This window comes from Mytilus edulis, chromosome 3 (assembly GCF_963676685.1).
Source record: "Mytilus edulis chromosome 3, xbMytEdul2.2, whole genome shotgun sequence".
NCBI classification, from domain to species: Eukaryota; Metazoa; Mollusca; class Bivalvia; order Mytilida; family Mytilidae; genus Mytilus; species Mytilus edulis.
Window position 1 is genome coordinate 61,726,960 of NC_092346.1, and position 26,914 is coordinate 61,753,873.

The 26,914-nt window shown below is 32.7% G+C and overlaps 2 protein-coding genes across 2 annotated transcripts; one reads left to right on the top strand and one right to left on the bottom strand.

Annotated features, from left to right (window-relative positions):
- Positions 1–242: 242 nt before the first annotated feature.
- LOC139514908 (uncharacterized) lies at positions 243–2,601 on the bottom strand. Its single transcript, XM_071304496.1, has 2 exons — positions 1,664–2,601; positions 243–925 (listed from the first exon to the last, which is right to left on the bottom strand). The coding sequence occupies exons 1-2, from the start codon at positions 2,598–2,600 to the stop codon at positions 897–899; spliced, it is 966 nt and encodes a 321-aa protein (XP_071160597.1). The 5' UTR covers position 2,601; the 3' UTR covers positions 243–896.
- An 18,238-nt stretch (positions 2,602–20,839) lies between these two features.
- LOC139517033 (keratin, type I cytoskeletal 9-like) lies at positions 20,840–24,091 on the top strand. Its single transcript, XM_071307622.1, has 3 exons — positions 20,840–21,031; positions 22,241–23,489; positions 23,916–24,091. The coding sequence occupies exons 2-3, from the start codon at positions 22,241–22,243 to the stop codon at positions 23,933–23,935; spliced, it is 1,269 nt and encodes a 422-aa protein (XP_071163723.1). The 5' UTR covers positions 20,840–21,031; the 3' UTR covers positions 23,936–24,091.
- Positions 24,092–26,914: the final 2,823 nt, after the last annotated feature.

Below are 26,914 nucleotides of genomic sequence, written 5' to 3' on the forward strand. Positions count from 1 at the left end.
AAATAAACAAACAACACCGTGGTTATAAAAAAAAATAACAAACATATAAACAGTACGAAAATCTGAAGACTGAGCAACATGAACCCCACTAAAAACTTGGTGTGATATCAGGTGCCCCGTGAGAGAAAGCTGATTCTGATCCACATGTGACACCTGTCGTGTTCCTTAGTACAAACCAAATCATGAGTCTAATTTAATCCTTCCCTGTTGATCCAGAAAGTTTTTGTGTCTACGGATTCAACTTTATCATTGGCAACTTTTAGCTACAGAACATTTTGGATCCTAGGTTGCGGCCAAAATTTTATTCAAGCTGTTATGTACGATAAATGCACAAAATCATCGTTTTTGCTGACTTAGAAGACTAGAGTGTACTCTAATGAAGAGATTTGTTTAACATTGTAGTAACTAAGGCTTTTGAAATAGATCCATTTAAGAAGAACCAAGTTATGGCCAATTTGATCATATTTTATTATTAAGTTAACTTTGAAGGTCATATTTGGCCTAAAGTGAACCTTTATGTGCTTTGTATGTGTACACAGGTTGTGAAGGATAACAAACTTGAAATGAATAATTCAATAGTACACATGAATCTGTGATAAAGATTTCTTATAATGTACATAATCTGATCATCACAGACAATAGATATGTGTTGGCACTTACACAAAATCATTTTACTCAAGTATCCTTTTGTTCTGTATTTTTAACTCATATGTCATTGAGGGGACTATCTAAGAACTTATCAAATACATTATAGTGCGTTACCAAAAATTTAACATAACTAAAATAAATACTATTGTATTGAAAAATAAATAACAATTTATTATAAATAATACACAAATAGACCTAAATAAAACTTTAGACTCCGTCTTCTTAAGATGGTCCAATTACTCAAAGGTTTAATATCCACCAAATGATTTCTTAGATCCTGAAAAGAAAATGGAAATAAAATACAGGTATTTGTTAATTTACAGCTGATTTTACATTGTAAGAAATGAAAAAAAAAACTAATTAAAAATATCACACCAATATGCATTGAAAGAGAAACAAGCAGCAACATATATTACTATATATATATATCCTTTCAAAAAGAGATGCTAAATATTTTACATTAATTCTGTGCTCTTTTGCAATGTTTACATGAATATAAAAATTTGCAGAAATTTCCTTTTAGCACTTTATCTAAAATCTTTATTATAAAAAAATAACTAGGTCTTATTGACTTTCCGATTATCATGGCACGAGGGAAACATATACATGGGAATTCATACCTCTTTTTAAGGCGGTATATGTTAATTTTATCCAGAAATATAAATAAATCATTCTTAATTCGTTTTGAATGACATTGATAGAGATTTTATGTTGTTTTTTATCAGAGTTGATATGATTATGTTTTGATTAAGCAGTATTGCACTGTTTTTTTAGCTATATAATTTTTGTCATTTACGGGTTTATCTATAATTATATCATGCTTCCAAAATGTTAATATTGAGAGTACCTCCTTTCACACAAAATTTAGTCTTTTTGAGAAAAATGCATTTGAATGCTGTAAAAAAACCCACCAGGTATCAATGTTTCACAACTTCAAAAAAAATAATAATATTAGCTTTAGTTCCTTTTAAACAATACTACATGAAGATTATCAGACATCAAATGAATTACTTACTGATGCTGAATTTTGGATATCCTTTTGAGTACGCTCTGCCCTTTCTATATCCAGTTTGCATCCCCAGACCAAATTTCGGATATCCTCCAATCATGTATTTTTTCTTCAAATATCTTACTACTTTATAGTTCTTTGGATTTCTATAGGCTTTTTGGTATACATTTGGATATTTACTATACGTTGGAATTTTTCCTTTTGGATATCCATGAATATTTTTAACATATTTTTTCGGATACCTGACCATCAATCTTTTTGGATATCCTCCCATGGATTTCTTTTTTATCATTCCTTTTGGATATCCTTTTGCAATAACTTTACCCTTTGTCATAAATTTCCCCTTTGAATAGACCCTTGGGATCTTAGATTTACCACCAACGAGTTCTAAACCAGTTGTGAGAGGCCCAATTGGCTGTCCAATTTGTCCTACACCAACTGCTTCATTAAACGACGGATCTACAATTTGTGTCGGGTCAATAAATTGGAGTGAAGGGTCAATTTGACCTGCAGGCACAGCAAACGATTGGTCTCTAAATGTAGGGTCGATGAACTGAGATGTAGGATTTAAAAATTGTGTGGTAGGGTCCAAAAATTGTGTAGTAGGGTCTAGTAGTTGTGCTGTAGGGTCCAGAAATTGTGCTGTAGGATCAACAAACTGAGAAGGATTTGCAATCTGCGTTGGATCAATAAACTGCATTCCTGCTATATTTTGACTGTTCAAGAAAGATACATCGTTAGCTAATGACCCAATAGAATTTTCGCTTCCTATTCCAAATGATCCTACATTCCCTGGATTACTTGCTTGTCCGACACCGAGTTGTCCCCCGTTCCTCACAAACTGATCACATCCTAAAGGACCCGGATCACCAGGTTCACAGGGTAGAATATGTAAGCAGGATATTTCAGAAACAAAAATAAAGGCACAAATAAGAAAGATCATGATTTATCTGAAATGAAATTTAACAACTATATTTATTATGTAAATTACTTCATAAATGTTTATTTAGTTACTATTTATGTTTTGTTCGAAAGTTTTTTACAAAGTCAAGACTAAGGTGGCTGACCACAAATGGTTCTCATGAGGATCGATTCAAGATTTCACAAAACTAACATGTATACATGTTCATTGAGTTTGTTTTGAATATATTCTAAAGTTTGATATGCCATGTTTTCAAAAGTTCATGTCTTTATTTGTTCACATTTATATATATAAGTTAAAACGTTTATTGAATACTTCCATAAAAATGTATTTAACATATTGATAGAAGGGTATAATGTTTTAAATAAAAAACCTTCATCAGATAAATTCATATATTTTTTTTTTCATTTTTGTTAAAACAAAACATTATAACTATTTATTTAATATTTTTATTGTTAAACCAATACAGGAAATATAAACGTTTTCACATACCTTTATGTTTGATGGTTTTGTTTACTCTAATTCTACAAACTATGAAGAGTATATTTATACATAGATCAGAAAAGATGACTAAATAGGAAGAATTTATTGTTTCCAAAAAGATCAAATTCTCATTAAATGTCATTTACCTTTTACCGTTGATTTCTGGCTGTGACGGCATGAGGAATACTAGCCAGTACACACGACTTAATTTATTCGACATTCCTTCACTATTAAAAACAAAGAAACTGTTATTTATATGTTTTTATAGAAAATCATGATAGAATATTCACATTAAATTATAAAAACGTCACTAAATATAACTTCCTTATTTAGATGCCCGCGCGAATTGTTATTTTTCTTAACAAGGTTGTCCGAATATAAATAAATTAGTCTTGTGTCTTTTCTTAGGATATCAATAAATGGAAAAAGCCAAAAGGAATAGTTGCAGAATCGACTCACTGTGGTAATGAAGGATTATTGTCATTTAGACTTATCTTGTCCAAAACTAATGCCGCTCCTTGCACGTCTGAAATCCTTGTAACCACTCGTTGAGGAGTTCGTATGTGGCCTGTTTCAAGGCTAAGTTTCTGTTCCAGTTCAATATACCATCATTTTCCCGTGGCAGTCAAAATTTCACCGATGTCATTCCGGACGGGCTTTTACAGGATCTACACATTGTATTTATGGTTAATTTGTTCTCGTCCTGAACATACATGAAATATTTGCCACGGAACGTTAAGCAACCAACAATCAATCAACCAATCGGCAAAACAACATCCATCCTCCCTTTTCCTGTACATGCTGTAGGGGTCGGCAATTCTTTGCGGGTATTCCGATCAAACAACAAAGAACTGTCTGCCACGAAATGGCCAATAGTGAAGAAAGTGGCGTTTAACGCCAATCAATCATTCCACCATTTGTTCTATTTGATGATAATCTTAAGAGGCCTCGTTTATTCTTACTTTTAAAGACTAAGACCACACATAGACCTGTCCGAGTTCTATGACAGCTTTCTGTCGATACTCTTATTTTGGCTTGCACAAGATCATGCTGTTCTCTGAGAGTTTATATTACGTTTTAACACTAAATACGATGGATGAATACCGACTGATATTTTAGTCTTAGATACCTGTTTTATTAGTTTTTTATTGGCTTTGAATTAGCTTTCATTAACTGAGAGTACTCTCAGGTCTGTACTTGCTAACTAAATTCTTCTCATGTTGTGTGTCTTGTTTTTATCTGATGTGTAAATTTTAAAATAAGAAGTATAGAATGATTGCCTATGAGACAACTTTCCAAAAGTGACCAAGTCTTTCTTCGACAGATTTCTATATTGTGTGCTATAAATGTTTTGCTATTACACCACTGTCCCGGGTCAGGGGATGGTTGGGGGAACACAAACATTCTGTATATGTTGTTTCAAGCCAGGAGCCTATAATTCAGTAGTTGTCGTGTGTTACTGCATATCATATTTGTTTTTCATTTATTGTTTTATACATAAATCAGGCTATACGTTTTCCCCTTTAAATTGTTTAACATTTGCCAATGCGGGGCCTGTTAAAGCTGACTATGCGGTGTGGGTTTTACTCATTGTTGAGAGCAGTACGGTGACATGTAGTTGTTTTTTTCCATGTCATTTGGTCTCTTGTTGAGTTTTATCTCATTCGCAATCATACCACAATTTCATATTTTTATATGTATGAACCTGCTTGCTCTCTTGACTACTGCTCTCGTTATTTTTGTCGAGAGGCATTAATGTTATGATTATGTAAATGACAATTTAATTTTACGAAAATTATCTGATTCTGAACTTAAAATGATTAAAAGAGTGTGTGTGTGTAATTATACAACTGTAACAGTCATATTATTTATTTGCATACATATATAAAAATTATCTAAATGTAAGAAAGTCACAAAAAAATGACACAAATGTGCATAATTATTTGTTCTACTTCACACACTAAAAATATAAATATATATTTGTTTGTTTCACGTTTTTTTTTTATTTGTGTAAATAAGTTATATGGACGTCAAACGTCCAACTATATCTACTAATTTCTGTCATATTCCAAATAACTTGTTTACAACAAATAGTTTATTGGCCAGTTTGACATAGCATTTATTAATTGAGGCGGGACAGTATTTTTTTTTTAGGTTGCATGAACTATTTTTTCTGTTCATGATACATTCTTAATCTATGAATAAGAAATAGAATGACTAGCATATTTATCCTATTACACTTAAAACTAACCATGAATGCAACATCATTACACAGATTTAGAATTTTACAGAAAAAAGTTTAGTAAAAATTAAGGCCAAATACTGTGACATGTATGTAAAAAAATGTTCTATTTGGTCATTCGAAAAAAAGAAGATGTTTTATGATTGCAATTAAGAAGAATATTCACCCCATTTCACATGACGTGGATCAAATTAACTATTTGGCCTTTGACTATGAGCAAAACACGTACCGCATAGACAGCTATAAAAGGCCCAGACATTACAATGCAAACAACACATCTTAAATAACCTGCCTCTGAAGCGCTTTTCTTGATTTATTTTCATCCCGAACGCTCAATTTCAAACATTTGAAAGTGATGGATGTATAGTACGTATCAGCAATGGAAGCTATATATCCAAAGGGACCTAAAAAAGGAAGAGCCAAATCCATTTCAAATATGAAATATTTAGATCAAGAAAACAGACTTTCTAATTTATGACAACACAATATATATATATACACGAAAAAACAGATATAACAGACATCAACCAACGACCCCAAATGCACACGCTTTTGACTGGGGACAGGCATTTACAGTATGACCTTGTTGAATAGTCAGATAAATTTTACGCATTCAAAATAAACTTCCAAAAGGAAGTTTTGCTATTGTTGATAGCATGCAGTTAATGTACAGTGCAGTTAGCTTTCAAGCACCAAAGTCATGAATGTAAAACACATGGTGACTTGATTCTCATGTATATTTGGTCTTAAAATATTTTGTCACAATAGATTTGTTATTTTATTTGACAGATCATATCAATACACATACAGTAATAAATGAGGTATCTGTTCGAAAAGTGGATTCAAGGGTCAAGGACTTCTCAAAATTGAACATTTGTTTTCTTATCCTTTGATAGATCAAAACACTCGTGCTTAGAGTCATTTTAAGATATACATATATACGTACATCTTCATGCAGATACATCTCTTTAAATTTGCAAATTAAATAAAATGACCGAATGTCAGTATATTAACTTTTTTTGCTTTTCAAATGCAAAATTTTATTAATAGAACAATGGATGGCTTTTTTTCAGTTTATACAAAATTTGAAACATTAGACAGACATTTTTTTTACATATTATTACTGATCAGAGATAATAAGTAGAAGCTGGCTACCATTTAAGCCTTTTGTAGGGGTGAACCGTTCAATATCCACTCTGCCAAATTTATTCGAATTAAACTGTAATTTTTCATGTTATCGACAAATGCACTGTTATAATGTTAAAAAGTGTATGTAAAAGACCTAAACCCTACTTGACTTTTCTTTTTTCGGCGTGATATAAATAAATTGTGTCGTCAATTTAATATCATTTTAAGATATAAGTTAAACAAACAATTGTAAAGTAGACAATGGATCACCCTGAGGAATTACAACTAATATTTCAATTTTAAATACCACCAAGATTTTATGTTCGAACCAAAAGTGACTGGACAAAAACATGCGCCATTATTATGTCAGATGTCATGTACTATAACACAATTGTAATAAACAATTTGTGTCACATATTGATCAATTTCACTGTCAACATTCGTCTGGATTCACAATTGATATCAATGATACTGTATAATCTCTTCATGTGTACTTTACTGTTTTACGGTACATGTAGCTTGTATGATTGGTAATATTGTGTTAAAATCCATGTTTGACCTAATTTAAAATCGTATTCAATAAATTATTATTGAAAGACCCTTAAACAAACCAACAACCATTGAATTCCTTGCAACTCGCAGATCACCCTATGTTTTATATATATTATATGGATGTTTTTATGTATGGAAAACAAGCTTTTCTGCGAGTTGCTTCAAATATATCTGTCTTTAATTTAAAGAATTAAATGGTTAATTTAAATTAAGATTTTAAACTACTGTTTTACTCTCTTATCTAGGAAGTGATGCATTTATCATCAAATCTAACATGCTGATGAACTTCACCAAAACTATAATATCATCAAATGTTTAAAGCAATGACAATGCAGTGTATGTAATACACAAATCGAACAAATATAATATGCTATTCGGGATCTTACATGGAATATAGGCTCATATTCTCTGTGAATTTTTTATATCTCCGGAACCGTCATGCAAAGGGGATATAAGGCAACTGGCAGGTACTATGAGTCTGTATCCCTGTGTGAATACCGAATAACAATTACATAATATGCTTTAGAAATTATTCTGGAGCGAAATATCCTCTTAATCCTGCATTGTGATTGAATATCTAAACGGGATTATCATATTAGCCCATATAGCCTATCTCCCCTCCGAACGAAAAAAAAGGATAAAAACGGTAATTAGTGTTGAAAATCAGGACGCTCCATTATCATATAATTGTTAACCAGGCTTCACAGAGAAAACGGGTTTTAATTGCTTTTTTGTTTGATGATATATGTTTTCTCCTTTTTTAAATAATTTTTTTTTTTTTTTTAATTGTTTGATAAGAAGGATTTAATTTTAAACTCCTCTGTTCACGCAATAAACTTTGACTTACCCGAAGGAAGTTTGAAAGTGAAGTCTTATGACCCGTAAAGTTGAGGTTATCTCCTAAACACATTTTTTTTTATTAAGACTAGAAAAGGGGTTTGGAAACAAAGAGAAGCATCATTACATGTTTCATATATATGTAGCGTACAGAGTTATCTCGCCTACATCGAAGAATTATTTTAACCGTGAACCAGGTATTATATTTCGACCGATTGCTATTAATTGACATTGTGTTTAGTGGTTCATTGCTAAATATAATCATGTTTTATCAGGACCAAACGGGGAACGTTTTCTTTTTGGAAACCACTTACATGACTGGAGTAAAAAATTTGGGATGACGTGATTGTCCGTCATAAAATTTATTGATAAGCTAAAAATTATATTTTTATGGTTCTGTTGCTGATCTGAATTATAAGATGGCCGTCAATGCCGCATGTCGGAAACACTCACACCAATTTCAGGAAAATGATTCAAAAGGTTTGAGTAATACCAATGTATCGATGATATAACCATTAATTTGCCAATCTGAATTCTGAATGAACGTTGCCATGGAACTTCTGAAAGTGCCATGTGCTGCGTATGGCGCGAACAGAAGCCTTACATCTGACTCAGTATATTGCTTGTTGTTGTACTTCTCCAATCTCCTTCATTCCATGTCTGTTCTATCTTGTTGTCAATTCGTCTCCATGTTCCTTAAGTCTTCCGACATTTCTCCTTCCTTTTAATGTCCACGTCAAGTTTGTTCCACTCGCTCAATTGATCCGTTCTCCAACTTCATATCCGGGTCATAATGGCATTTTACTAGATTACTCCGCCACATTCTGTATTTGCCAGTCCAAAGTCAGGAGCATGTAGTTCAGTGATTGTTAATGCTTGTCATATTTGTTTTTCACAAATTGTTTTGTTATGAATTAAGCCGTTAGTTTTATCAATGAATTGTGTTATGTTTTTCATAACAAAGCATTTTAAGCCGACTATACAGTATTGGAATTTCTCATTGTTGAAGGCCGTTTGGTTGACATATCGCTTACCTCAACTTTATTTGAAATTTGGTGGATAGTTGTCTCTTTGGCAATCTTACAACATCTCTTTATTTTATATTGGTGATGTTAGCACTTTGCAGCAGCTCGGCGATGTCTCTTGAGTTTACAATGCAGTGATGTTATGATCGCTCTGTGTTGTTCTGTACACAGTCACTACTGTAATGTAACATACACGCCCGCGTTCCAAGGTCGTCAAAGCTATTTTTGAGAAGACCCCTTAAAGCGACCGTTTCCATAGTCTCGATCATCCAGACGCTCCATATCCTATATGTATAAATATATAATTATAGTTCGCAGTAAGAATGATAACTGTAATGTTATGCTCGCTCTACGTTGTTCTTTACACTGCTGATAATTGATTGATTTTATCTTAAATTTGTGATTTGAAATCTAAAATAACCTTCTACATATAGGATATGGAGCGTCTGGATGATCGAGACTATGGAAACGGTCGCTTTAAGGGGTCTTCTCAAAAATAGCTTTGACGACCTTGGAACGCGGGCGTGTATGAAAGCACCCTTGACGATGTAAACAAGTGATGCAAAACGTTCTTCAAAACAGGAAATACGAACGGTCAGAAATTCAGAGTGCTTTCTTTATTTTTCGCATAAAAGTCTAAAAGGAGAAAAATATACATTATTTAAGCATAACATTAAAAAAAAGAATATATAAATACTGACAAAGTCACATGTATGACGTCGACGGTATTTGGTGCCGCTTCGCTCCCAAAACGCATTCTCATCTTACACGGTCGCCTCTTGGGTCCGTTCGTACCATATTTTGAATTCACTTAAAAACCGGTTGAATTAAATGATGTCTTGGATATTTATTTTTGAAAATGTTTTGCCAATGACGCAAGGATTAACTGTAAACAAATGATAGCGATATAAACAACTTCACGTCATCGGACAGCTTTCAAAAACAGGTAAACTTGTGACCCGTATCAGAGACATATATGTGTATATATGTCTCTGCCCGTATAGTATGCTTTAAAAACATCTTTATAGACTTAACAGACTTAATACTTAACATTTTATTTAAAGATTTGTTTACCTGCACGAAAATCATCTGATAATTTTTCTCGTATCACAATTCCATGATTTCCGGAACACTAGACTAAGTCCCATAATCTAAGACCTCGGGGCCAATGTTTTCTATTTTTATGATACTTTTCTATTACTTATTTTGTGAATTGTAATTTTGCTGATTTGCAATTTTCTGTTGTATCTATCAATATGTCAACCGAGTTCATATTGAAAAAAAAAGAAATATCAGCATTAAAACTAAAATAATTGAATCAGAGCACTGAATTTGAGGAGAAAACGAGCCTGGTGACCCCCTTTTTTCTTTGCATTTTTGGATTCAGTATAAAAAAAAAATCTATAGAATATGTGAAAATAAAAAAATTCAACCGGGGGTCACTATTGGGGTGAGCCACCTTAAGTGATTCTCGTGTCAATCGGAAGTCCTAGATGGCTAGTAATACAGAACAACAAAACAAAAGTATAAACCAATATGTATAAAGTGCATTGTTTACCCATTCAATATAATCACATTTAAATACTGCAATTTTTATTGAAACCATTAAACTTATCATTTTATTTGATTCACTTTTTTTTTAGATTGTATGCTCTGTTTGAATATTTCGGCTCAGTCTGACCTTTGAAGTGTATAATACTAATTTATATTTATATATTTTCACTTTCTATATTTTATATCGAAATTCCTTGAAGATTTATGAATGAAACACTGACATTTTCGAACATGAGTTTCAATGGCTTAAAATCGTAAAACTTTATATGCGACCATATCTAATTGACACCTACAAGTCAACAAAATTAACTCGGTTGATTCAATCATAATGCACCTTCTTTATAATAGAGAATGAGATAATGAAAAAGTAAGAGTTGATAATAATGTCAAAGTTCAGAAAACTATATTGATGATTTTGCACGTTACCTTTTTAGGAAAAGCTATGACGTCATATGATTGACTAATATCTCATTCAATATTAATAGTTACACTGTATTTGACCTCCAAATCTATCAAAACATATTGCATCTATATATTTATTCATTCAAGAAGAGCTGCTTATCAAATAGTTTTTACTTCATGCGATTCCGTTTTGTTAATCTTTTTATCTTGATTTGTATATTCAAAGAGAAGTAAAAGATACGTAAGAAGTTAAGGAATATCCAAACTCATAAATTGAAGACAAACTGATAACACCATGTTTAAGAATAAAAAATATCAGAAACCAAACAACAGTCTACACAACACAACACAGCATAGAAAACACAATGTTGAACAACACGAATCAAACAAAAACGGTAGTGGTCTCATGTGCTCCAAAATGAGTAAACAGATCCTGCTCCACATGTGGCAAATATCGTATTTGTCGTGGTGTAAAAAAATGTCTAAATCAGTGATGTGACATTCAGCAATTGGGGTAACGACAATTGGAACATATCCGTTGTCTTATGTGATTTTTAAACAAACATGTGATGGCAACCGTTGAACGTTTGCAGGATGACATCAATTTTATACTTTGGAAACCTTTGTTTAAAACCTTCTATGTATGCACCAACTCCCTTTTAAGGAAATTGTGATAGGAAAGCAATTGGGAAGCTAAATTCGTCTCTTTTAGGCGCGGATCCAGGAGGGGGGGGGGTCCGGGGGTTGGAACCCCCCTTTTGTTTAAAGATCAATGCATTTTAATGGGGACATGTAGTTGGAACACACGCACCCCTTTTTGTCCTGGGTTAGGAACCCCCCTTTTTAAATGGCTGGATCCGCCCCTGTCTTTTATCGTCAACTTGTACTTTCAATCATCCTTCATTGAAAATCTAGATATACCAGTAAGTCTTAATACGTGTTTTCTTAATAAGTTGGCTTTGAGTACTCACAGATCTAAACGTTGTGTCTTTTTTTATTTTTGTTTTTAATGATGTATAATACCCTGCCACGTCCGGTCTGTGTTTTTTATAGTATATTCTTATTTTGAACTGTTTCGCCGCTGTCCGAGGTTAGAGGAGGGTTGGTGTCTTCAAACCTGTTAAACCCCGCCACATTATTTATGTTCCAAGTCAGGCGCCTGTAGTTCAGTAGTTGTCCTTGTTTCATGTCCGACATATTTTTTTTCTTAAACTGGTTTGTTATTAATTCGACCGTTAGTTTCCTCAATTAAAATGTTTCATATTTTTCATGTGGGGGGTCTTTTATACCAGGAATATGTTGCTAACATTTCTTTTATTTGAACTTTGGTGGATAGTTGCACCATTGTCGATCAAACCACATATTTATGATATTATTTTTATAACTATATCTGGTGTATCCTTTATTTCAAATTCGATGGGATAGATCTGTTTCATGCATATCTTAATGTAGGACTATAACAAATTAAACAATAACAAATCATCACAAGAGACCAAAATGACACAGAAATTAACAACTATAGGTCACCGGACGGCCTTCAACAATGAGCAAAGGCCCATACCGCTTAGTTTTTCTTCCAGTTAACATTATATTCAGTCTGCAGTTTAAGTTTTTAAAACATTTATTTGATTCATAAACTATCCTGGATTTTTACCAAATTTGGACAGAAGCTTCTTACAATCAAAATAAAATATCAAGAGGAATATTGATTTTTTTCCTCATTTTTGTTGAGCCTGTGATTAACAGCAAAAGTAGGCGAGACAAATGGTTCAGCGGAACCCTTACAAATTTTAGGTGAATTCATTTGTATAAAGTAAAATCACGAAAATACTGAACTCCGAGGAAAATGCAGAACGGAAAGTCCCTTATTAAATGGCAAAATCAAAAGTTCAAACACATCAAACGAATGGACAACAACTGTCATATTCCTGACTTGATACAGGCATTTTCTTATGTAGAAAATGGTGGATTAATCCTGGTTTTATAGCTAGCTAAATCTTTCACTAGTATGACAGTCGCATAATATTCCATTACAGTGACTACGATGTGTGAACAAGGCATAAATGTCAAAAAAAGGAATACAACAGTCCACGTTGTGTTATTAACTTATTTATCAACAGCGTGAAGGGATCCACAGTGTGTAACTATCATTTGATTTTAATAATTCAATTTGGGAGCGGTTTTTTTAAAGTAAAATCCTGCATAACAATTTGTAAAATGAGAATTCAAAACATTGTATATTATTGTATATACCTTTGTTTTAAAATGTTATTTTTGATAAATATTTGCAAAACAAAGAAGATAATCAACTTTCCGAACAGCTAGCTATTTTCTAGGTTGTTTTACATGTTTTTACATGAGTTGAAAAACTGAAAGAGAAAAGTTTACAAATACAAAAAGGTAGTTAAAAACCGTTAATCGAAGACAAAAAAAAAATTAAAAAATATCAAAGCTAAATAAATCTGAAAAAAAAATATAAAATAATATCAAAGCTAAATAAATCTGAAAAAAAAACGAGAATCCAAAATATTCAAGGAAATTGCACATTTATTTACACGAACCGATGTCAAAGCCTGGGCCATTCTGAAATCATTTACAGATCATATACATTTTGTTTTACATTTCTTACTTGGCTGTCATGTTAAGATCTTTGAAAAAATAAATAAAATATCTGTTAAAATCATTTGACGACTTTATTTGGAACCAAACTTCAAGAGAAAAAAATCACAATCTTCTTTACAAACTATAGATGTCTATTAAAGACAAAAAACGCAGGTTCTTATGAATGTTAAAAGTGTTTGCCCGACTCTCTTACTTGCAGGAAAAAAATCCTAATAACGGTAAAGTCATTATGTTGGCCCTACATTCCTTTCAGAAGTAAGGAAGAATTCTTACGATGCTCTAAACTATAAAGTGAATTATTTGCATAATTCAAATATACAGATAATGTAAATGAGTGATTGTCGTTTTTTGCGGTTTCTCATGTTTATTTATCTTTTATTGTTTTGCATTGTTTCTTGTCTTACACCACTGTTACAAGATAGGGGAGGGTTAGCGCTTTAAATCATTTTTAATCCCGCCACTTGCTTTATATGTCTGTTCCACGTCAGGAGCCTTTAGGTCAGTGGTTGTCGGTGGTTCATGTCTGGCATATTTTTTTTTCGTGAATTGTTCTGTTATAAATTAGGCTGTTAGTTTTTTTAATTGAATTGTTGGGTGTTTCTCATTGTTTAAACCATACCGGTAACTTCATTTAAACTCTGATAAATAGTGGTTCATTGGCAAAAATTCAAAATTATTTTTATATTTAGCGTATAACTATTAATGTAACCTTTATGGTTATCCTAGCTTACCATAAGTATTTTGTTTTTATCACTAAAAATACATTCTCATATATAACTGAAATAAAGTTTGCTTACTCTTCAATTTTCTAATCCTTAAAGCAAAACATCAAATTCATTCTAACTCCAACGATTTGTCATAAATGACTATATAGAATGAAATTCAAAACAGTGTGGCTGTGGCTATTGATTGACACATTAAATTCATCCTTTGACTGGGACAATTTAGGTGAACGTTTGTATGTAACGACCACTGCTCATTATGTACTTTTTAAAGACACTTTGAAACTATGGGGTCACCAAAGGTTCTCAATACCTTAATAAAGTAATTCGAAAAATTAACACGAGGTTTTGATTTATATCAATTATATAAATCAAAACATAAAGGTTATTCCTGATTAATTTTTCGAATTATTTTATAATTAAAGGCGTTAAAAAACCTTTGGTGACCCCCACAGTTTAAATGTCTATCGTAGGTACGTCGTGAACAGTGGTCGTTACAGACAAACGTTCACGTAAATTGTCCCAGTCAATGGATGAATTTAATGTGTCAATCAATGGCCACAGCCACACTGTTTTGAATTCCATTCTATTTATTCATTCATTTAAAAACGATTTTTTTTAAGTATTACATGTCTTGGTATTGCTGGATACATGGTTTGTTTTTTACGAATATGTGAATCACAGTAACTTTGTTTATTCTTACTTGGCTGTCATGTTATTTAAAAACGATTTTTACGCTAGGAGAACCATGAAATGACCACATTATGATGATACTTACAAAGGATACATTGATAGATATACACTTAATATAAATATAATTTCCAATTATTGCCAATGGGACAACTATCTATCAAAGTTTAAATGAAGTTATAAATGTTTCCTTGCGCTTTGCTAGAAGGAGTCTTAGTCATATAAAGAGAAGATTTGCCTAAATATGAATATAGAATAAGAGAAGGTTCAAATCCTGTTTTGGTTATTTTTACCTGGTTTCAAGAACAATCTTAAAAAGATGAGCACCGAACCTAGGACAATGGTGCCTTCTTCATTAATCTACAAGACGGAGTGTTTTCTTAGAAGTGTTAAAAACATGAGCTCTGAAAGTCATCATAGCTAATTTTCAATTCAATGTACTTTTCGATAAGAGTGAAATAATCTGTTTTATTTTGCTGGTATGCTGTAAATAAACGAGTAAATTTAATTTTAATTCGACACATATACATGTATGATACAAAACAAAAAACAGGAGCTCCAAGAAGCAGTTAAAACCGACTATAGTGTCTTTTTGTTGTTGGGATGTACAAGTACCCGTCCACGTCCACTTGTATTTTTGTCCATCTGATGACTTAAGCCTTTTTAAACTGATTTTTATAGTTCGTTCTTATGTTGTACTGTTATACCACTGTCCCAGGTTAGGGGGTTGGGTTGGGATCCCGTTAACATGTTTAACCCCGCCACATTCTGTATATATGTGCCTGTTCCAAGTCAGGAGCCTGTAATTCAGTGGTTGTCGTTTGTTTATGTGTTGCATATTTGTTTTTTGTTCAATTTTTACATAAATTAGGCCGTTAGTTTTCTCGTTTGAATTGTTTTACATTGTCATTTCGGGGCCTTTTATAGCTGACTATCCGGTTTGGGCTTTGTTCATTGTTGAGGCCGTACGGTGACCTAATGTTGTAAATTTCTGTGTTATTTTTGTCTCTTGTGGATATTTGTCTCATTGGCAATCATACCACATCTTCTTTTTTTATATCTATAAATTATTTGATATTCATACATAAATGATGTCTCGACCATCATTCGAAAGTACAGTTGACATGTCATATATTTGAAATATGTAAAGTATTTAATTCGAAATTAATAGTAACACTCAGTAGTTTGACTTCATTTCACTTGATAAAGATATACCATTTACACTATAAATCAAAGACTAATTTTTTCATTCGTTCAATTACGAACAGAGATAGCTTCAAATTTCTCTGGTTTAGTTTACATTTTTTAACAGTTAATCATGTAATTAAGTACTTGCTGTCTTCTTCCTTTAATGAAATTGCTGCATGGAGACATTTACAAGACTAGGACAAAGTATTTTTACTTAATTAAAAAAAATAATCGTTGATGAAAATATCGAAGGGTATAGGCCGAAGTATGACGCCTTGTGGTACCCTTCTAAAATGTCTATAGCACACTTCTCAGGTTTTGACCGCTTTTCACGTTTCCTTGTTCAAATGATAATCCATTTTAATTTCCAGTCATAATGAAGTATGATTACGGCAATCGAATTATTTAAAAAGATCCATCCATTAAAATACAGTTTTTAGTTTAAAATTACTGCATTGAAACATCTTACCTGGAAAACCTTTTTGTTATGACCGGTAGATAATGATATAAAATTGATTTCAGAGAATTGGGCATCTGGAAAGGTTTCATCAATTGTGTTCTCAACAAAAACAAAAAATCACTAGGATTTGGTTTCATGAAGAGTTTCTGGTGTAATAACTATCTATACTAATATACAGTGGAGATCACTTCTGACCTCTCATTAAATCTGTCAGGAGAACTGTTCTAGAACAGTACGTAGAACTGTCAGCCTGACACCTTTTAGTCAGTTCTAGGTTAGAACTGTTCTAGCTAGAACTGATTTGGTCAGTTGATTTGGACAGTTCTACCTAGAACTGATCCTGACAGTTCTACCCTAGAACAGTTTTAGACAGTTCTAGCTAGAACTGACCAAACATTTCTACTTCTAGAACAGCTCTACGGTTAGAATTGATTTCTAATTCTACGGCTAGAATTGATTTTTATAAATTCTACGGCCAGAATTGATTTATAAGTTCGACGGCTAAAATTGATTTATAAATTCTACGGCTAGAATTGATTTATAAGTTTTAAGAAATCTTTGTCTAAATATAAAGGCTTCGGCAAAATAGCGATTAATATTATATAGTTTTGCTGTTTTGCCGGTTTTATTTCAGATTTATAATCGGCAAGAGAACATGTTTAACCCCGCCATATTCTGCATGTATGTGCCTGTTCCAAGTCAGGAGCCCGTAATTCAGTGATTATCTTTTATTGATGTGTTATATAAATTGTTTGTTTTTCTTTCATTTTTTGTACATAAATTAGGCCGTAAGTATTATGGGGGGGGGGGGACATTATTATTTGAATTGTTTTACATTGGTTATTCCGGGAGTCAGGATGGCTCGTTATCACATAACAAAATTATCTGACCTCTTTAACCAAATGTAATATATCTGTTTACGAGTAGTTTTCATACCTCGGACAGACCTGTTTAACAAAAATCTTTTAACCGCATCAATCTAAACTGACATTATTTGCTCTTTCTTTCTGCAAATTTATATAGCTGCACAGTACTTCAGTTTTAATTTTAGGTCAAGAGGGACTGCAATATACAAGTTACAGCAATATTGGAAAACAATTTTGTTCGCATCAATTTATGGTGCCAGCATGCAGGGGCAGTTCCAGCCATTTTAAAAGGGGGGTTCCAACTATATGCTCCCATTGAAGTGCATTGATCGTCAAAAAAAGGGGGGTTCCAACTCCTGGACCCCCCCCCCCCCCCCCCCCTTTGATCCGCCAATGAGCATGTCCTCTTTTTATTCAAAATATTGAATCATAAACAAATATCAGCAGTTTTCATACTTCAGACTGAGTCGTGTAATAAAATCTTTTGACCGCATCAACCAAAACTTACCATATTTGCCTTTTTTATGTAAATCTAAATAGCTGCACAGTAATTCAGTTATAATTTTAGGTCAAGAGGGACTGTAGTATATAAATAACTGCAATATTGGAAATCAATTTTGTTCGCATCAATTTATGGTGCCAGCATGCAGGGGCAGATCCAGCCATTTTAAAAGAGGGGTTCCAACTATATGCTCCCATTGAAGTGCATTTTTTTTTCTCGCATCAATTGAGGGTGCCAGCATTTCCTATTTTTATTCAAAATATCGCATCAGAAACAAATATCAGTAGTTTTCATACCTCAGATTGACTCGTGTAACAAAATTATTTGTCTGCATCAATCAAAACTGACCATATTTGACAGCATCACGCAAAACTGACCATATTTGACCACATCAACCAAATTTGACCATATTTGCTCTTTTTTATGTAACTCTTATAGTCGCATAATGAATCTGTAATATTTTTATGTAAGGATGGAGTGTATAATCATAATAATACAAATGATCTATATTATAGGGTTATTGCATGAATATTGGGGAATATTGTTTCGAGTAGAATTTTATATTGCACGAGCTTATATTTTTAAAGCAGGATGGATTGTTAATATAAATGAAAGCATTGGAAAACAAAATTATGCTCGCATCAGTTTATAGTGCCAACATGTCCTCTTTTTAATCAAAATTTTGAATCGTAAACTAATTTCAGTAGTTTTGATATCTCAGACTGACTCATGGATATAACAAAATTATTTGTCCGCATCACCCAAAACCATGAAAACTGACCATATTTATAGCTTACTATGCGGTATGGGCTTTGCTCATTGTTGAAGGCCGTACGGTGACCTATAGTTGTTAATGTCTGTGTCATTTTGGTCTTTTGTGGATAGCTGTATTTGCAATCATACCACATCTTCTTTTTTATATTTGACAGCATCAACCAAAACTGACCATCTTTACACTTCATAATGTAAATCTTAATATATATATATATAATTGCATAGTAAATCACTTAAGTTATAGTTACATATCACGATGGATTGTATAATTCAAATGACAGCAATATTGTAACACATTGGCTACAAAAAAATTTCCACATCAATTTAGAGTACCAGCAATTTTCTGCAATTCCTCTTTTTTATTCAAAATATTGAATTGTAAACAAAGTTCAGTAGTTTCGATATACATGTATCAGACCGAGTCGTTTTAACAAAATTATTTGACCACATCAACCAAAACTGAACTTATTTACACTTATCATGTAAATATATATGGCCTCAGTCATTGTAAACCAATAATATTTCTATGTCAGGACGGATCGTATGATAAAAATGACACCAACTTTGGAACACAATACACCTTATCGCTAATCCTGGCTGACCCGGCCTCTTGAACTTTTGAAGCATACAACAATCACTTTTCCATTGTGGCGTCAGATATTTTGTTTTATGACGTCAAAATTTTACGGGAACCAGTGTGATATCCAGTAATGGCAGACTAATAGCGACATATCTTAAAATTTAGCGCGCCGTTATTTCCTCTCTGTATCCATAATAATGAACCGTCACTAAAGTGACTTTTTAAGTTTGTATAGTTTGTGATGTTGTTTTTTTTTAAAACAAAACTATTTAACGGCATCATCCAACACTCACATGACTGATTCATATACTTTATTTTAAAATAAAAAGTACATGTATGGGAAGTTCTCTTCTTGGAATAGTATACTGTTAATATAATTTGAAGAAGGCAAAGAAAAATGCATGATTTTTTTTGTAGCCGAACGTCCAGGGGCAAATGTTTCATTCATGTTCAGATCGAGTATATTTTTCTGACGTTCCAGACTCCCAGATATCATTTATAATCGTGGATAAGTCTGGCTAAATTGACGAGATGGTGCAAATTCACATAGTTTTTTTTTTACGTTAAACAACACTTTTTTCATTAATATCCCATAATTCATCCACTGTACAATTTTCGTTTGAAAATTTGTCAAAACAGAATCTTAAATGAATGTAAATCCAAGGCAAACAAGGTAAATTACGATTAAAATTCCATGAATTAAATGCAGGGTTATATTTAGGAAGAGACTGTTAAAAACGGGGAACGAAGAAACGTAAATAATGATGTTTCCGTATGCAATCTTATAAAAATATTTCTCCGATGAGTTGGATAACCTTCTATTCACTTCGATATTTGTACATGTTACGTTTGATCAGTAAAAAATACAGAAAATCTGCTATAGCAAAGTAATTGGAAGTGATTTATTTCTTCTAAATTCTAAAGTGCCCTTACTGCAGTGACGTCATTTAGAACTGTTCTACAGTCCTGACTGATTTAGTCAGTTCTTCTGACATTTCTACGGTTAGAACTGATTTGGACAGTTCTACCTAGAACTGAGTTAGACAGTTCTACCCTAGAACTGATCCTGACAGTTCTACCTAGAACTGATTTAGTCAGTTCTACCTAGAACTGATTCTGACAGTTCTACTTAGAACAGTTCTAGGGTAGAACTGTTCTAGGTAGAACTGTTCTAGGACAGTTCTATGACAGATATTCTGACAGTTCTAATGAGAGGTTAGAAGTGATCTCCACTGTATGACCTCGGCGAAAAAGAAATCTCCAACTACATGCAAATTAAAAATTTCATATTAATCAAAATTAAATCAAGCCAAATAGATATTTTTCGATATAAAAATTTGAAGCAATGGAAACTGTTTTGTGCCTTCATCGGTTATCAACTGGTAGCATCATTTTTTAAAATTATTATTAACATTTCGGCAAACCTTTGATTTAATTCAATTTTTAAACATGAAAAAAACCATAGAATACAAATAATGAAAGCAGATTCCATAATGTTTTACTTTGATATCTTATGCTTGTAAAAATTAATGTCTTATCTTATGCATTACCAAAAATGAAGTGTACAATATCATGGAAAAGATAAGAAATGGGCAAGTGTTTCGTTACATAATTCTTTTGTGTATTTTGTGCAGATTCACATGTCCAGAACATAGACAGGATAAATCATACATGTTAGTTACACCTATCCTGTCAAAAATTGTGTACAACATTGACCATTATGATATAACATTCAGTGTCAAATTAATGGGTAGACCTTACCATATATAAAGAGTAATATCTTCAGTAGATTCATCCATCATCATACTAAACAACGAACTACACTGTAAGTATATCTTAGTACAAGCGCGTTATCATAAGACTGATAGTTAGGATTTGTTCGTAAAAAGGTAGCGCATATTTTCCACTCTCTAAAAGGGGCATTTTTTAAAAGTTATTGGATCTTTTGCTTAAATTCAAGGGTAATCTGGCACCCTGGTAATAAGATGTTATGTTTCACTGATTTTTAGATAAATTTTAGCCATTTTTTTCAACGAATTGAATAAATATTCTAACCAAATTTCTACCGAAACTATTTTTCATCTTTAAGCAAATGCTAATCGAACAAAATATCGTCCATAGAACTTTATAAATACATAGAATACAAATTTTCTTATAGACTAATATATATTCTTTTTAAATTTAATTTAGTATACTAATCCTTTTTCAACATATAATTTTATATGCATTCTGTCGGAGTTTCGAAGTTAATTTCATTTTAAACGTGCTCAAACAAACTACACAATAGGTTGAATGGGATTGAATTTTACTAGCAACATACATGTACATGTACTTTATTAAATATCATGTACCTACGGATCTGTTTGCCGTTTACTATGATATCGGTTATATCTAAGTCGTTTCTTGTTTCTTTTATACTATGTTATAATATCAAAGTTCCTACAATGATATAGAAAAAAACACACTTTTTACATCTTTATCTATGGAATAACAAATTGAACACAGAAACACTAGAAAAACGTATTATACACATTTTCACGATTGTTTATTTTTATCTAATTGTCATGAACGATCTGTAGTGATCTGTTTTTAGCGACTATCATTTAACAGTTATTAATTAAAGAAAATCAAGTGGAAAATTAAATCAGCAGGACAAAACAGTTATGTTTTTTTTTTCATTTACTAATAATACTTTTAAAATACGTGATATATTTGAAACATTAGTCTCAAACAGTTGTTTAATATTCAAAAAATAGGTTTCAAGCTTGACTATATACTAGTATTAGGATATATACCAAACAAAGAACAATAATACTTTAAAATGAACAATAAAATCATCTTAAAATGTATATCTTTTTTAATGATTTTCTTCTACTTTGAATATAAACAAATAATATAAATGTACAAAAATCATCAACATACTAAGCAAGATAAGCTTACAATTGTGTACGTCGACGCGGGTTTCAAAAAACTTGGATCTTTTTATTATTCTGACTTAAGAAATTCATCGGATTTTCATATTTTTCTTTGTTAGATGCTGAAGTTCACAGTTATCTTGGCTTGCTTGGCCGTTTCTTATGCCAATTTGGGATTAAACGTTGGCAAGAATGGTGGATCTATCGGTGGTTCAATTGGCGGTAAAAGTGTTAAAGGACTTGATAACGGATGGGACCAGAACGGACTTGACAATGGCAACGGATTGTTACACAACGGTATTGACAATGGCAATGGATGGGGCCAAAACGGACACGATAATGGAAATGGATGGGACCAGAACATTCATGACAATGGCAATGGATGGAGCCTTAATGGTCAGGGTAATGGAAACGGTTTAGGACACAACGGACATGAAAATGGCAATGAATGGGGAGAAATCGGACATGAAATCGGAAACGTATGGGGACATAATGGTCTCGACAACGGCAACGAATTGGGTCACAACGGACAAGACAATGGATGGGGAAACAATGGTCTCGACAACGGCTGGGGACAAAATGGTCAAGACGGAAACGAATGGGTCCATAATGGTCAGAACAACGGAAACGATTGGGGAATAAACAACGGCAACGAATGGGGACAGAACGGCCAAGAATGGGGAAACAACGGCCAAGAATGGGGAAACAACGGTCAAGAATGGGGTAACAACGGTAATGAATGGGGACATAACGGCATTGACAATGGTAACGACTGGGGACTTAACAATGGCATCGGCAATGAATTGGACATTGTTGGAGGAAACAGCTTCGGTAGCGTAAGCGGAAAGAACTTCGGTGGATTCGGAAAGAAAGGTTCCTTCGCACCAGACTTAAGTGGAAAAGGAAAGATCATTGGATTCGGAAAGGGATCAGGATCATTTGGACCAGTCTCAAACAAAGGATTTGGTGGATTCGGAAAGAAATCAGGATCATTTGGACCAATCTTGAATAGAGGTATTGGTGGATTCGGAAAGAAATCAGGATTAGTCTTTAATAAAAAATTAGGAGGATACGTACAGAAATCAGGACCATTTGGACCAGTCTTTAATAGAGGATTTGGAGGATACGGAAAGAGGTTCAATACATTTAGACCAGCCTTCGGTAAAAGATTTGGTGGATACGGAAAGAAATCTGGAGGATTTAGAGGAAACTTTGGTAGTTTCGGACCAAGATTCGGAGGATATGGAAAAAAATATGGAGGGTTCGGAAAGAGCTTCGGAGGATTTGGAAAGAAATTCGGAGGGTATGGAAAGAGCTATGGCGGATATGGTAAAAAATTCGGAGGAGTTAAAATTGTCAAGTCCTTTGGTAAGTATTACTGTTAGATGCTACCAATTTGATGAACCAATCAACAAAACATGTCTCATCAGTGATGTTCGTGACACCACTGATTGGAAATCCTAGACTTATTTTGTAAAGATTTAAATAAAATGTAGTAATTCGTTTAAAGAGCCATTATTTCACTTTTTTTTTACTGAACTGAATTACGTAAAAGTTTAACTACCGAATTCCGATTAAGAGAAATTCAGGAAAGCGCTTCGTACGAAACCAAATCTGTAAATTTTATTTTATTTCATTTGTGCAATATTTTAACGATGACATATATTATTGTGCATGCTTCTATTATAAATGTGAACATACTTAAAGCAACACAATACTTCATTACTTTTTGCATTAGTTTGTTTTCAAATTTATATACCAAATAATAATTTATTTATGAATTTCTGTTGTCAGGTGGATACAGACGATACTAAACCGATGAACATATTCACATAGTGTTGGTCTCAATCAACATAAAGAGTGGCAGCGCTGAAATCGGCCCAAGGATTTGAAAGCTCCAGTTCATCATCAAATCATTATATATGTATTTTTGTTAAAAAAAATAATAAAATAATACCAAAAAAAACCCACATCGTTTTACTGATTAAAAGGCTTTTGGAGTGGTAATATGTTGAGATTTGATTTTGGCTAAGAAAGTTACATACTGATTTAAATCAACAATACTGATAGTTAACAATGCTATAACCCAAGACTCCAAGATTTTCTATTGGCAAAGATCGTATGGTCATCTCTTAATTGTTTGTCTATATAGGTGTCTTCTTCTCGTTTTCTTGCCTTAAAGTGAACTAAGGGCATACGATACAGTTTTGAACCTGTATTTACAAGATGATGAAAATTTGCATATAGGCTATTTTTTACCTGATTAAATCAAATATGTAATAAAAAATATACCTTCATGTGCTACTTTTTGAGTAAAATGAGGTCAAAATTTTGGATATTTGCTCAAAATTCAGATTTGTGTCCGTATTTTCTTTTTCGAAAGAAAGACACAACTTTTTTGTTTTAAAAGATAAACACGAATTGTTTTTTGTTAAATAATCGGTAATTTCTGTATTGTATAAGTATCATTAAAAATTATGCAATTTTTATTTCGAAATAACTCTATATTTATCAAATGTTCATGAATAGAGGAAAAAACGTCATTTTTTGCTGAATGTTTATCAAAATTAAAAAAATTGCGCTTTTTACAGTTTTATAAAATTTGGGTCACATAATCTCCTTGCAAAACGATACAACTTGCTGTTTTAAAAAATAGGGGTCCAAGCACTCGTTTTCAAATTAAATCAGTTTGAATGATAAAAATCAGTCGAAAAATGCATCTTTTCCCGATATGTCATAGTTTGAAGTCGCGAAAATAACATTTTACGTTAGCAACGTCATTACCTTCCCTGTAACTGTATCGTATGCCCTTAAAGCTCAGAACGTACTGCAAGATCAAGACAACCCCTGGTGTCGACTTTTTTTAAAAATCTTAATATCTATAAAAACTACAACACATTTAACTTAAATACACCATAATAACAAAATAATTGCACATATTTTAGAATTACAGTCAATTCTTGTAATATCTACTGTCCATTTCCTGACAAAAAAAGTGTAATAACAACAAAGTTATAATAAAAACTAAGGTTAAATGGTCAATAATTTTACACAAAAAACGTTTGTCTTATTTAGATATAAGAAGATGTTGTATGAGTGCCATTGAGACCATTCTCAATCCAAGTCACAATTTGTAAAAGTAAACCAGTCAAAGTACGGTCTTCAACACGAAGCCCTTGGCATACACCGAACAGCAAGATAAAAAGGGCCCCAAACATAACGAGTGTAAAACCATGCAGACAGGAAAACCATTCAAAAGGAAACCAAACGGTATAAAAGAGGGACGAAAGATACTAGAGGGACAGTCAAACTCATAAATCGAAAATAAACTGACACTGCCATGGCTAAAAATGAAATAGACAAACAGACAAACAGACAAATAATAGTACACATGAAACAATATAGAAAACTAAAGAATAAGCAACACGAGCCCCATCAAAAACCAGGGGTGATCTCAGGTGCTCCGAAAGGGTAAGCAGATCCTGCTCCACATATGGCACCCGTCGTGTTGCTTATGTAATAACACATCCGGTAAATAGTCTAATTCGGTAGATCAAATTCATGAAAGGGAAGGGGATTGCAGTTACGACGTAAGGAACATATCCGATATCATTTGTGAAACGGTTATTCCATAACGGTCAACCAACTCGTGATGGCGTCCGTAAAATTTACAAAGGGATGATTTCAACTTCACCATTTGGAACTCTTGGTTTAATAGCTTTTTTGTGAGCAGCAACCCTCTATCAAGAAAATCATGATAGGAAATGCAAGCACAGGAATATCGTATCAATTGGGAGATATATACCCCGTATACAGGTGCTGCTGGAATGTTGCTACTTAGAAATGGAAAGTTCACAATTGGAAAGCTGAAATCATCTCGTTTGTCGTAAAGTTTTAATTTATATGAGAGACAAAAAACACTTATGAACGACGTCAACAAACGACATCCACTAAACAAACAAATGCAGCGGGTTTTTAAAAACGTTTTAATAGGCGCCAACCTTTAATATTATACAGTAGTATACAACATATGCAACCTTATCTTATGAACAACCAAACCATAACTAACAAATGATAAGGAGAATACATATCCAACACGTTAATACACCGAAAAAAACCTCAACAAAGATACCATGCAGGCTTCTTATTTGTTTTGTCTACATTAGATGTTAAGACATCTGTGGGCGCTCCATTCAAAACAGACTTAGGACCAAATACTCCATATACGGAGTTGAAAAGCGTTGGAACCAAACATTGAAAAGAATGTGCTAAATACGACTCAGGTTTTCTATCCCTGTGATGAACAAACCTTGACGTTTCAAATAATTTGGCTTGTTTAAAACTGTAAACGTGGTAATACACCTTAACATGATAATTTGCTTTCCTGCATCCAGCATAGTTCGAGACAAATACAAAAAGAAGAAAATTAGTGAATGTACACAAGACAAAAAAAAAACTCTTGAAAAACAGGGATAGGAGAAATATAGTTTAATTTTATAGTTTAAACAATATTTTATTAACATAAATTGAACCCGCGTCAATTTGATTTCGGTTTCTTGGGTTTTAGCTTACGTTGTACTAATTTGTAGTCTAATAGTTGATCGGTTTTTGTCCATCTTCTTTCTACCACGACGATGTTGTCTGTTCATTTTCAATTGTCGTATCGAAAGTTAATTCTTCGTAGTCCAAATTTGCCATAAAAATAAAAGGCGTCTTGCACAAATATAGGTTCATATTATACCCTGTAGAAAATGAAATGTACTCTTTGTTTTTCTTCTATACTCTTACGTAAA

What these genes read in the sequence shown, in the direction of transcription:
- LOC139514908 (XM_071304496.1), bottom strand. Translation starts at nt 2,600, where the DNA reads ATGATCTTTCTTATTTGTGCCTTTATTTTTGTTTCTGAAATATCCTGC. An exon ending in ATATCCAAAATTCAGCATCA is followed by an intron (nt 926 to 1,663) that starts GTAAGTAATTCA and finishes TTTTCTTTTCAG; the next exon opens with GATCTAAGAAATCATTTGGT.
- LOC139517033 (XM_071307622.1), top strand. Translation starts at nt 22,241, where the DNA reads ATGCTGAAGTTCACAGTTATCTTGGCTTGCTTGGCCGTTTCTTATGCC. An exon ending in TAAAATTGTCAAGTCCTTTG is followed by an intron (nt 23,490 to 23,915) that starts GTAAGTATTACT and finishes TTCTGTTGTCAG; the next exon opens with GTGGATACAGACGATACTAA.